Source organism: Micrasema longulum, unplaced genomic scaffold (genome assembly GCF_059751315.1).
Source record: "Micrasema longulum isolate JH-2025_06_02 unplaced genomic scaffold, ASM5975131v1 h1tg000904l, whole genome shotgun sequence".
Lineage (NCBI taxonomy): Eukaryota > Metazoa > Arthropoda > Insecta > Trichoptera > Brachycentridae > Micrasema > Micrasema longulum.
Window position 1 is genome coordinate 93,823 of NW_028278095.1, and position 13,213 is coordinate 107,035.

Consider the following 13,213-nt stretch of genomic DNA (forward strand, 5'->3'; position numbering starts at 1 on the left):
GAGTCTAAAATACTGTACCTATACCAAATTACAGGACTTGATCAGTATCGTGGTTCCGTCGTAACGTTCTTCTACTGCGCTTGCAAACAGTTACAGTTATTGTTGTATTAATAAAAATTAATTTAATTATTTTTTTTCGCGTTATCCGTTGGGGATGTTTCGGACCGCAGTGGCTTATTAAATAGCAGACGTGTGGAAGGAAATACCATACGCATTAGCCACCTCATAATAAGAGAAACAATACAAATTTCTTTTATGGCTTATATTTTAAGATACTACAGTAAAAACTATTAGTTTATCAAACCAGCCAATGACAGGTCATAAGCCCTGTAAATGCCTAGACTTCCATATTCCCTTCTCACAATGTTTTCCATCTCTGTTGCAATAAATTTAGATCTAAATAACTCCCTAGAGAGGAAATCCAGCCTGTCTGCAAACATTTGGACATACTCAAAACATTGCTGATTATGTTGAGTGACGTTAGCAGGTGCCACTCAGGGGCAATTTTGAGGCGTTACGAAATTGAACAGTAACGAGCGCTCAATTGATTCAGAAACATCCTGACTAGAAGAAGTATTTCCGAATGATACCGAAGCATCCTGAATGTATAAAGTGTCGGGTATTTATCGAATATGCTTCTATCGAATTTATACTATTGTGTACCTTCATAAAACTAAAAAGCAGCAAGTATTACTGAAATCAGTACCAAGTTACAATGGAGAATAATGTAAGTAGGTTTAAAAGGTATTTAAATAAAGATTAAAAATCAAGAAACACGTTTGTATAAAAATAATAAAAGAGCCTTTACCTGAATGCGCATGGTACAAATATGTTCCAACTTCGTCTGCCCTGAAGATATATTTAAAGCTGGCCCCGGTGGATATGGGGCACTGCGTCACCATGGGCACCCCGTCCATATAAGAACTGGCAGTCTGCGTGACGCCCCGCCAGTGTAGGGCCAGCTCCTGCGGGAGGCGGTTGGTGACCATCACTACCACGAGGTCCTTGGCGCACACCTCCAGCGCCGGCCCGGGCACCCGACCATTCACGGCCATGACGGTCCTGTTGCGGACCACAGAGCCTTCCACCCTGAGCGAGAAACTGCACATCCGGGGTTTCTGTCCGAACTTGCAAGGACCACCGCAATGTTTGACATCTGAAAACGGAAATATAATTATTTATTTTAAGAAACAACCATTACAAAAAAAAAAAACAATAATCACAAATAAACCAAAATTGAAGGCCAATTATACTTTTCAACTGTGTTTTATAGTATGTGTCCAAGCGGATGAAGAATACAGTTCTGTGTGTGAAATAGAAACAAAATCCTGGACGAGCGTTTTCGACTCGATGGTTACTCTCAGGTATAAATCCTGAAAAAGGTAATCGTGTGGGGATAAGTCGGCCTCATAGTGTAGTGGTTGGCGCGTTCGCCTACCATGCTTGAGGTCCCGGGTTCGATTCCTGGAAGGGTCGACGTGAAATATTTGTTTTTAACCTGCTGACAAGCCAGTTTCGCGGTTTAGTGGTTTAAATTATTTTTCTTCTTATATTCTTAAATAAAAATATTAAAAAAGGTGGTTTAACACTGCAATATTTCACTGTCCTTGGACTGTTACCTGAAGCGTAAGACTGATCATCTTACTTTTTTGTAACAACATTTGTAAATATTGCATGTTTCTGGCTAATATTACCATGAATGGTAAAAGCCATAATATTTTATTTTTTTAAAAACTACGGTCATTTATTTTTGTTTGTTTGGATTTAGTGTCGAATTTAGATTGGTCGATTAATTTTTCAAAATGTTTTATCGCGGTTTTTTTTAAGAATTTAATCAATAGTGACCGACCGAAAGAAGATTTTTAGCTGAAACCGAATTTTGGCTTATGTTCTAATTTCGCCCGAAACCGAAACTGATTTAAATAAATTAAAAAGTATTTCGAAACGCCGAAAATTAGGCGTTAAATAAGTTTATTAAAATAATAACATAAAGAGCATCTGAAATCAAAATCTAAAAATAAGTAATTAATGAAATTAATGTGATTTCTGACATTGTTTTGTTGCAGTAATTTTCTCCTAATGTATCAACATTCAAAAATATGTTGCTCTGTTAGTGATGAGCGGAATTTATTTTTAACATAATTAAGATTTGAAAAAACCTTTTCACAAACATATGTTGATCCGAAACTCCTTAAGAACTGCAAGGCCAGGTCATTTATTGCAGGAAAGTCTTCTTTTGGTACCAATATCCAGAAATCTGCAAAATCTTCCGAGGAATGTTGTAGTTTCGAGGATACTTTTTTGGCAAAAAGGTTTTTTAGGGCAAAATGATTTTGTAGCTCAGTGAGTTCTAACTAAATATTGGCAGTATAGCTAATTATTTTAGTCAAACTGATTATGAAGGCATTGATAAAAATATATATATTGTTTCTTACTCTCGAAGTGGGCCATTTAAAATTCGTAGGCGGGCCACAATGTGGCCCGCGAGCCTGGGGTTGAGCAGTATTGTTGTTTACTGTACTTTTTTGGGTTTTAAGAACATAAAACTATCTAGCGTTTGTCTTTGCTACATAATTTTACGTTATTTTTGTTCAGTTTCGTGTACATATAGATTTCATCATATAACTGTTGTAATTGACTTAGGCCGTATATATAATAAATAAATAAATACATAAATATTTTATTTTGGCTTAGTTTGATAGTCTATTAACTTATAAAAAATATATAAAAAACCGCTAAACTTCTTTCCACATCCTCTCTTTCCTACCTGCTAACAATCCTCTAAAAACCGCTTTGCAGGTAATTGCTTTTTTATTAAATCCCCACACTGTGGTGCATAGGGTGCTACCTTGGTACACCAAATCAATAGCACCGAATCTCTATAATATGTTTTATGAATGCAAGGGAATCAATCTTACGCTTCCGGTGTTAGTCCGGGCACGGCTAAATATTGCGGTGTAAAACCACATTTTCGTGAATCATTATTTTTTTATTTAAAAACACGTCAGGGTTATATAAAAATATTATAAGGTCAAATCATATAATGCCTCCTCTGGTTAGTAGATGAGAATATAAATAATGAATGTGCTTTTTAATGTTGATTTTAAATTTCGTCGCGTTAGGGAAACAAGGTTCTATCTAACAAAATATGTTTTTTTACATTGAACTCTTATTATATTTATATTTAAATATCGGTTCTATCTGCATCAAAATTTTAAAGAAAAAAGAAATCAATCTTTAATTATTATTAAGTTTATTAAGACAATATAAATAAAAAAAATTAGATAAAATAATGTCTTTATTTCAAACTTTCATGTCTCAAAAAAATTATGAATCTACATAGAACCTTGTTTCCCCAATGCGACGATTGGTCTCCGATATAATGTTTGTCCAATTCATGGTATTTTTTACTATCTTGCATTTGTCCAAAAACATTTGAAAACAAATTATGAAGAAGTTCAGCGCTATAGGAAATTGGATATAAAACATGATTTCTTACGCGCGGTAAAAATTCAAGCATTTAAATGCCCTACTTCGAACGACGTCTAGCTAATTCATCAATCAGCAGAACTCACCGAAGAGAACTTGTGATGTCACACGCGGAATAATTTCAGAATTACAAATCTTTCATAATCTAATATATATAAAAATAAGTTTATGGTAGTTTGTTCTTTATAGACTTGATAACTACCGGACCGATTTACATGCGGTTTTTTGCAAAATAATCCAATTCACATGACTTAGGCTTGTGAATAATAATATATTCAACATGTTCATCGGAAAAAAGTTCGGAGCGAATATGTGTTTTTCATCGAACCTCAAGGGTTGCATTTGACTGAAATGCATATTTCAAAAACTTCGGATGATGTTGTTTTTTTGAATTAAAAAAAGTTTGTATTTTAACGTTTACAAAAATGAATTATTTTTAATGGATACCGAATTGATTAATTGCCTTACAATTTTTTTAATTTCTGCATGTTACTTTTTTTAAAATGGATTTTCAGTAATGCTTAAATAATTTTAACCGACATAGAAACATTTTAAAAAAACGGATTCTTACACAGAATGCATCACTCAGAGATAATGTAGAACTATTACTAGTTCAGATCTGCCACTTAGTACTACGGCGCCGTAACAACTAATTGACGTTTAGGTATAATAACACATTCCTATTGGTCAAATTTTGTATTTGCGCTATTTCACGTTGGCGCTTATATCCATCGAAAAAAAAATCCGCGGGAAATTCAAAACTTTCCCTAAAAGTTTTTACAGCTCATAGCTTGATCATGAGTAATAGTTAAAAATCAGAAGTATTCACTTTTTTTCCAAATTGTTACTTTTACCACGGATTTTTAATTATTACTACTGATCAAACTACAAGTTTATATTATGAAGGAATTAAAGCTTCTCTATCATTAATGATTCTGCATTTCGAAAATAATGAGTTTTGGGAATTGATTGCCAACCCATAAAATTTAATAAAAAATCTTACTTTCCTTTTTTGTGATTTAAAAGTGAATTCACCACATTTAACAACAAACTTTTATAAAGCAAACTTGCCCTAACACTGATCATTAATGGTAAAGAGGCTTTGAAGACAGAGGAGATGAAAAAAAAGACACTTTATATGGAACATGATTTTTTTAATAATTTAGTTTACGTTGTTAACTTTGATTCAGTGTTAAGTTGGATAAAAAAACGCCAACATGGAACACATACTTAAACATGACAATTTTTATTTTAAGTTCTGGAAAGAAAAACATGCTAATTGAACGCTTCAATACATATATGGATATATTTAAGTTGATATAATACAGATTTATGCAACAAAAAAAGATAACATTGGAATACAATACTTTCTGAAGAGCTAAACTTATTTGAATTCTATATATATATACTTATATAACATGTTTATAGTTTTAATGTATATATTTTAGTCTTTATTCAGAATAAAACATTACATTTAAATTAAATTTGATACAACTTTAAAACGCATAAAAGAAAAATAATGTGTCGTGGTTCAGATTAGGGCTTCCAACCCTGCAGCTGATTTTCAATCTAGGTTTTTGCAGAATGAAAAAAATTCAATCCAGTGAAATCCTCGTATTAGCGGGATCCTGCATGTTTTAATGCATAGCTTAAAGTTCCATTTACAGGAGTACAATATAAAAGATATGAAAATATTGTCTAATAAACAGCATCAACCACATAAGACAATATTCTGGGACAATACAATAATTCCACTTGGATCCTGGGAAAGAACAGTGTTGTATTGTTCACTTGTAAACGGTTGTTATATTTTGTATTTAGTGTATTGTATTATCGAGACATAATCGCAAAAATATTGTAACCAACAAAAACAATATTTTTAAGGAGAACACTAGACTTATTCCTATCAATGAACAAGGAATACACTTTGAGAATCAATCTCTGGACTATTTATTTTATTGATACCATAATAATATCTTGTTAAAAGATATATGACTGTTGACAGATGTGGATAAAAATCTATATCAACCAATACCGTGGGATCTTGCTACAAGTGGGATCAGAAAATCAATAGGGATCCTAGTATAACGGAATGTGCACATACTCCCAGTTCAGAATACATCAACTTTATATAATACAAAAAATTTCAAAATAATTAGCCCCTTTTCACATCAAAATTTCTTTCTGGAAGTTATGATTACAGAAAAATTTAAAAATGATAGAATAGCTCTTATCTCAGAATATAATTGCAACAGCTTAATGCTACTTATTAAAATAATATCTACTTATTGCACATTAAAAGCAAAAATGTCATATTTTGTGTACTGAACAAATAAAGTGAAGTCCATATTTAAAAAAAATACTGTATGTTAGCTAAAAAAAGACATAACATATTTAATTTGCAATAATGATGTGAACAATAAAGGTCCATATTTAAAAGAAATACTGTATTTTAGCTATACAAATACATAACATATTCATTTTGCAACAATAAATAAATAAATAGATCAATAAGAATTGTTTATTTAAAAATATGTGATAAAAACCATCTGTATTTATATGCAAGAGTAAATAAATAACAGTTACTTAAATACAAATTAATGATTTTAAAATACAAATTAATGATTAATATTTTTTGCTTTTTACAACAGCCAATTTTTGTAAAACATTTAGATTCGAATCAAGTAAAATTACTTCTAAAATTACTTACATTCTAAATAGAATCATATTTTCCTGACAATATTTTATTTATTTCCTGTGTCTAATTGAATAGTTGTAATTTGAAAATCAGCTTTACAAATTTTACTTTTATTACATTTATAACCACTCAAAATTTAAATTTTCCTCTATTATATACTGCAAGTTTTTATGGATATTTGATTGAATAAGATTATTTGGATTATTTAAATACCCATTAATACTTTCAATCCACCTTGTAAATAAATTCAGAAGGCTATTATATGCTAATTTTAAATAATAACCAGTTCTCTCTCTCAACAATACATATTTGTGATGAATTGAAGCTTCTGACTGAGTAAGGGATTGTTTGCAGGCCTCACAAATATTGTCACTTAACAATCTACGACAAATCCAACCAGCAGAATATCCATGGGCTCCAACTTTACTTCTCTCCTGTTGAGAGCGTAAAATAGATACATCATGCACAGTAATGCTATTGCATTCTGCTATTAACAAACTAGATAATGACATCCTAGATTCATTATTGAGCTCAGGTTCTGAAAGTAATGTGGGACCATCACGAGAGAAACTTAAAAACTCTTTCAGGTTTAGTATCATGCGCCCTCTATCGTCTTCACAGTTAAGTGTCGGAGAGTGTGACGACAAAAAATTACTAATAAGTGCAGACTTAAAAGTGTTGACAAAGTCTCTGCATGTTGGATTCACATTCTTTCCATTGTACATTCTTATTGTACCAAAAAAGTTTTCCAATGGATCTTGGTTGAGACGTCGCAGAACTAGTTTTTTATTACCAGCCTGATGCAAGTCTGCCCAGAGCCCTTGAACACCTTTGATGGTCAAAATATAGTTTTTTAGAGATGGTACAATCGTCTCTCTTCCTGAATTCAAATTTCATTTTCTTCAATTTGTTAATAGCATCAATCCAAAATGCATGGTGTGTAGACTGCGGTGTAGTAATGTATCTCATTTTACCCTTGGAAAAGTTGGTAGCACCATTTGTACTGTCGGAGAGTTTGTCGAAGAATAAGACGACATCACTGGTGGCTAACAAACTTAATTTTTTGGGTGATGACTCTGAAATAGAAAAAAACAAGTATTTATTAAAGACTAAATATTTTTAATTCATATTTTGATCTCATCCGGCACATTTAGATACATACCAAATTCTGCAGCAAAACGAAGAGCAGCAACCGTCCTTTCATTCAACACTCAGTTGCTTACTTTCATTTTTCGGATTTTATCAGGTATAATGTGTGCATCGTGTATTGATTTCAATAACCTCACATCTCCAATCCTTGCGTCACCGTTCATACACAAAAATTAAATCATTACAACTTGAAATTTTAGCCTCAGTTGATGTATTTTTATTGAGAAAATTATTTTTTAACCCCTTTATCAAATGGGGGAGGTCATAAATTATAAAAACCTTATGACTACATATTTCAAAAAATGTTTCATCTGCAAACAAATTTCAATAAAACATTAAACATAATATAAAACTGAAGTAGTATTATTTAAAATATTTGTAAAGAAAATCTGAATGTAATTTTGCATTTATAAACTAAGGAAATAAAAATAATTCTATCTACCGTTTTAGAAATTAATTTGTAGAATTAATTTTAAATAAAAAACACTTTGTATTTATACACCACATACGAGTTTAATATTAGTTAGTACACAAGTCTTGGGTATTCAGAATTCATCACCCATCATTAGGTGTAAATACAAACCTTTGCAAGTTTATGTTAACATTTGATGATGGGTAATTTTGAATACCAGAACCTTGTTTTCTAACTAATATTAATTTCATGATTGACGTATAAATGCAAAGTTTTTTATTAATAAAATATTAAAAATAATTATTACCATAATCTTTCCCATTAATCAAATACATTCTTCGTGTTTCTTCTCTTAAATATTTAAGTGCTCCAACATTCGTTGCACCTTGGTCACATATACTGGCCTTAATAATAAAACCAGTGTCTGAAACAGCAGCGTACACTTCCCGAATACATTTAACTCAATGGCAGGAGTTGTCCCTTCACAGAAATAGTAAGCAATATCATAAAAAATCTCCCTTATCATAAAAACCAGGGCATGGTCCGCAAATCTGAAATAAGAAAAAAATATATATTCTCAAAATTATGACATTACAAATGGAACTAAATAATTTGTTTGCAATACTAAATTTTTTTTTAAAAACAAACCTGGCTTTTTCTCAATTCCAAAATCGAGAAGCCTTTGGAGTCCTTCATTTTTCACACCAAAAGATAGTTATGGTGACAGCGAAATTATTAAATATTAATTAATATTTTTAAAAAATGCTCGTGTTTGCATTTATTCCTGTTCGGAAACTCAATCCTCCAAGAAGTCTATATAAGGTTCGTCTTGAAGGCGATGCAAAAATTTTCTGCACGAGTATGTAACCCTTGGGAGAGTTTTTCAACAAAGCAAGGGACAAAATTAGCGCAGTTTTGTGGTATATAAAATTTTTATTTTTGCTTCCTTGGCTATATGTTCTTCAGTAAATAAAGCCGGTGCTGCTTCAGGAAGTAGCCTACAGTTTCCCTCAATGAACTTTGCCTGAAAATGTCTTTGACATACGCGAAATGCATAGCGAATTCTACTATGTGATGTGTCTAATTTTGGCAAAGCGATATAGTTTGACGATGTCCCCGGATACATGGCAAGAAAGCATACTACACTTTTTTGACATTGTTATAATTATCACAGGCGAGAAAAATAGAAGAGAAAAGGTGAGAAGACACACGCACGCCGTAGATTTAAGGTTAACACACGTTTTAAATTTAAACCATTTTTCACACGCGCTTTTTGCTTTTAATAGAAGAGAAAAGGTGAGAAGACTGACACAAACCGAAAAAATAACGAAAACAGGACACGCACGCCGTAGATTTAAGATTAACAAAGGTTTTAAATTTAAACCGTTTTTCACACATGCGCCATTTGCTTTTTCTAACTGTGTGACGTCATGATGCGACATCAGCGCTCGTACGTAGCAAGTGCGTAGCGCTTACTCGAAATAGCGATGCGATACTACCAATTCCATTACTACCAACACAAGGGGGGTAAAACTCCATGACTACCAACACAAGGGGGGTAAAACACTTCGCAATAGGGACTGTCACCCCAGTGGCATCACTGTCGGTAAGTAGCGCAGCGTTTGACATTTGCTAAAATAATTCTTTATTTGAAAATAAATTATTTTATGTTTTGAAATTCAACCATAAACAAGTACAAATAGGTACTAGGTACTTAATTAAATTCAATATTTAAATATAAAAAAAAATTGTTTTGGAATTCAATCATAAACAAGTACCTAGGTACTTTTTAATTTTAATTATCCGGACAGTTTTTGCACGCTTTGACGACAGTCATTATTCTTTTTATTATTATTTATTGGCGGACTTATACAGTCCATTCCAACAATGGACAAAAAATACTACGATAAGACAAGATCTGGTATATCTTTGTTCTTTCTTTTCTTTTGGTTTCGAATTCAATGTCAAGATCACGTCAAAACCCATCTGGCGGTTAAAAAATTACAAAATTCGCTTTAAGCATGAGTTGAATGTCATAATTTTAGAATGCTCAGGGTAAATTGCACTCTGAATTTTCTTCCTTAACGCGTATTCTCGTATTTTCTCCATGGATTATGGCACTAGAGCAGTGATTTTTGCACAATTTTGATTTGAGCACGACGAAGACTCTTAGCCAATCACATGAGGAGATAACACGAAAAACTAACCCTTATTACGAATGTGTAAATAGCTCAAAAAATCTAAAATAAATAACGTGTGTCCTTTTTTACTGCTAATAGCAGACAAGCCAACGTTCGGGCAGGACAACGTCTGTCGGGTCAGCTAGTTTTAAATAAAAAATATCTATGTGCCTACATGGGTTTGTAAACGATATCAACATTGTTAATATTGTGTCATCATGTTTTTTTGTCCGCCTCGTGGTCTAATAGTCAGCACGTTTGCTACTTTGCAAGAGGTCTCAGATTCGATTCCTGAAATGATTGGCATGAAATATTTATTTCAAAAGGTGTTTTTACACTGAAATACTTCATAATCCCCGTACACACCTGAAGCGTAAGACAGGTCACGTACCTTTATGTAACACGCTGCAATCGACATACCAATGCAGTGTACTATGCACCATTTGGTTCTAAAGTTTGTTTTTTCACGCACCTATCTTATAGATCTTTATAATTCCAATCGGAAACCAATTGGTATGGGAAATAAATAGCCTTTCAAAAAAAAAAAAAATGTGTATTCATTTCCCACCCGCAGTAGTTTATAAATATGTTAAAATCTTATATTGTTTTCAGTAACTCAACGCTATCTTTTTTTATTTTGTTATATTTCCTTTTTAAAAATGTAAATAAATGAGAATGTATTTTTTACCTGTCAATTTATTTGTGTATCCATAAGCTCGGGCCAAGACTGTGTCGATTGAGGCATCTCCCCAAATTCCAGCGTTTCCTAAAACGCCTAGAATACACACCAAAATCTTCGTAGAAAGCCTCATTTCACCAATAATTATGAGTTACTTGTGTTTTTATTTCAAATGTCCATTAAAAAACGCACAATAGCAAGCACAAGTTCGAAATATAAACAAATATAATCGTAACCTATTAGGCGACACAAAAACTAGACAAATAATAAATTGTATTTTTAACAAGTCATGTTTGTGACATTCAGTATGACTATCTCACTACGATAATATATGATAAAACTAGTAAACAAATCCACGCGCGGACACACGAGCGACCATCAATGAAACCACACGTCCGCCTTAACTGAGAGTTGAACTAAAATAATCGTCAAAGTCAAAAGGTAAAAGCGCAAAACCTGACTTCAGTGTTAATTTTACTTTGAAAAAATTAAAAGTATGTACCAACAAGTTGAAAGTCATTTGGCTAAATACGTAAACGAGAAACAAGTATAAAACATGTATGTATACAAAAAGTAACCTAATATTTAGGGTAAACCGAATTTTACTTTAATACACAATGTCAACTTTTTTATAAAGCTGATTTCTACTAGTACCATTTTACAGCTTTAAAACGTAGAAAACACTTTTTTAGTGTTACAAGTAACGAAAATCCTTCAAGGCGAATATATTTGTAATAATGCTCCCCTACACATCGTATAAACGATTAAATTTATATTTGATTAAGGGCGTTCCTCTCATATATTTTTTTTAAAGATTTTCGGTCAGCGAGTAATGTATGTTGGTAGATGATGTAATAAGGTATATAAAAATAATAATTTTTAAAATTGATAAACAGCAGGTTTCCAAAAAAATAATATTAAAGTTTCAAACCACGTTTAAAAAAATAACAATACGGCAATTTATAATAGCTCAAGCCTATTGAGGGGAAGATCCTTCAGCCCACCATCACGCATAGAGGAAAGTTATTCCCCGGGGAGGAGGATGCATGGACAGAGGCCTTCGAGTCATTTCCACCCCTCAAGATCCCCTCAATACCTCTGTTTTATTTCATTCAAAAATATGTATTTGCGCAAACAATTTACATAACTAAACGTATCCAAATATACTAAAACAATCTCTTAAAACTATAGTAATACAACAAACATAACTTACACAACAAACGTAAGTAAAAACACGAATATTTACAATGAGAAAACGGCCTTGAATAAAGAAGAACTCTTATTTTGCCCAGAAAATAGAGGCAAACCTGAAATCATATAAATTGTTTAAAATAATCTGTAAGTTATTACTTAACAAGGATTTTACTCCGGGGAAATATTCATGTCGTGTATTTACGGTAATAATAAACAAATATAACGAACAGTTACGTCATAAAATAAACATAACTAAACATAAAACGCACAATGAAAATATAAACTTATTTATAAGGGAAAGAGAAGAGACTGATCCAATTTGAGGCAAATTTATGTCCGGTAAAGCAAAAAATAATATCCAGCCATTCCTGTTTCTAAATGTACTCGGAAAATGTGTGGCACAAATGAAAATTTTTTTTTTAGAATCTTGGTTTCGTAAAGCTTCCCACAGATTAAAACGTCCAATTCTTCATACCCATTCATGTAAGGGAGATTATTTTTTTGCGTAAGATGACAAAGAATGTCGAGACAAAATATGATCTTTACACTTACACCCAATAACACAACTGCTTTCAACCATTTTAAGAAAACAGAAAGTCCAATCTTGTAAACTGCTCTGGTACGAATTCCAAAGCGAAAGACATGTGGCTTACGGAAACGAAATGAAATGAAGTAAACAATAATGAAGTTAATAGCGTAATGCGAATCGATGCCGAAAATTCAAGTTTTGTTTTATTTGAAAATAAATATTAATTTTTGACATTTATTTATGTATCGAAAGGAAAAATCATGTCGCTTAAGTTCGCGGATTTTGGACTCATATCATTGATTTATAGCTTTTCGTGAGTTGTCACTCACCTGTTGTCGAGCAAAACATAATGGCCGCCTGCTGGTGAGTGAAGTTGTCGGTTGTCGCTAACAGGGCTTTTTTAGAGACATCTTTGAAAACTCAGCCAAACTAGAATGACCTTAAAATGGTTTCATTTTTGAGTTGATTCTAAAAGCTTATATTTTTTGCCGCTAGATTGCCAAATTAAGAAATTTCAAGTTGTCGAAGTAAGTGAGTTTCCCCCTTAACAGTATTTGTTGTACGGTGAATATATTCGAATTTCAATTTCACAAACGGGTGTTTAATCTATTGAATTTACCTCTAATGTTTCTTTTGTCATTTTTACAGTTTAATTTGATGAATTAAAATATTATTTTGTTGTTTTTAAGATTGTCTTTACTGTTTTATTATGTTTGACGCCAATTCAATACTAACTATGAAATAACTAGTTATATATCTCCGCTGAGAATACGTTTTGATGTCATAAATTATTATTTAAAAATAGTTTGGTGTATTGTCCATTTATTATTTTTCAATTTATATGTTTTTCTGGTACTATATAATCTGTGTTTTTCTGCCCAGT

The 13,213-nt window shown here is 32.1% G+C and overlaps 1 protein-coding gene and 1 long non-coding RNA gene across 2 annotated transcripts in view; both read right to left on the reverse strand.

The window, feature by feature from the left end:
• Nucleotides 1-11,259, reverse strand: part of LOC148278240 (multicopper oxidase 3-like) — a 56,094-nt gene extending 44,835 nt beyond the window's left edge. Inside the window, exons 1-2 of the mRNA XM_088231699.1 lie at nt 10,617-11,259; nt 809-1,156 (exon numbers count right to left, since the gene is read on the reverse strand). Of these exons, the coding sequence (XP_088087825.1) occupies nt 809-1,156; nt 10,617-10,740 (472 nt within the window). The 5' untranslated portion in view covers nt 10,741-11,259. The remainder of the gene's footprint in view (nt 1-808; nt 1,157-10,616) is intronic.
• LOC148278241 (uncharacterized) lies at nt 4,629-9,173 on the reverse strand. Its single transcript, XR_015823240.1, has 4 exons — nt 8,397-9,173; nt 8,056-8,299; nt 7,350-7,647; nt 4,629-7,263 (listed from the first exon to the last, which is right to left on the reverse strand). It is a non-coding gene; the product is annotated as an uncharacterized LOC148278241 (long non-coding RNA).
• Nucleotides 11,260-13,213: the final 1,954 nt, after the last annotated feature.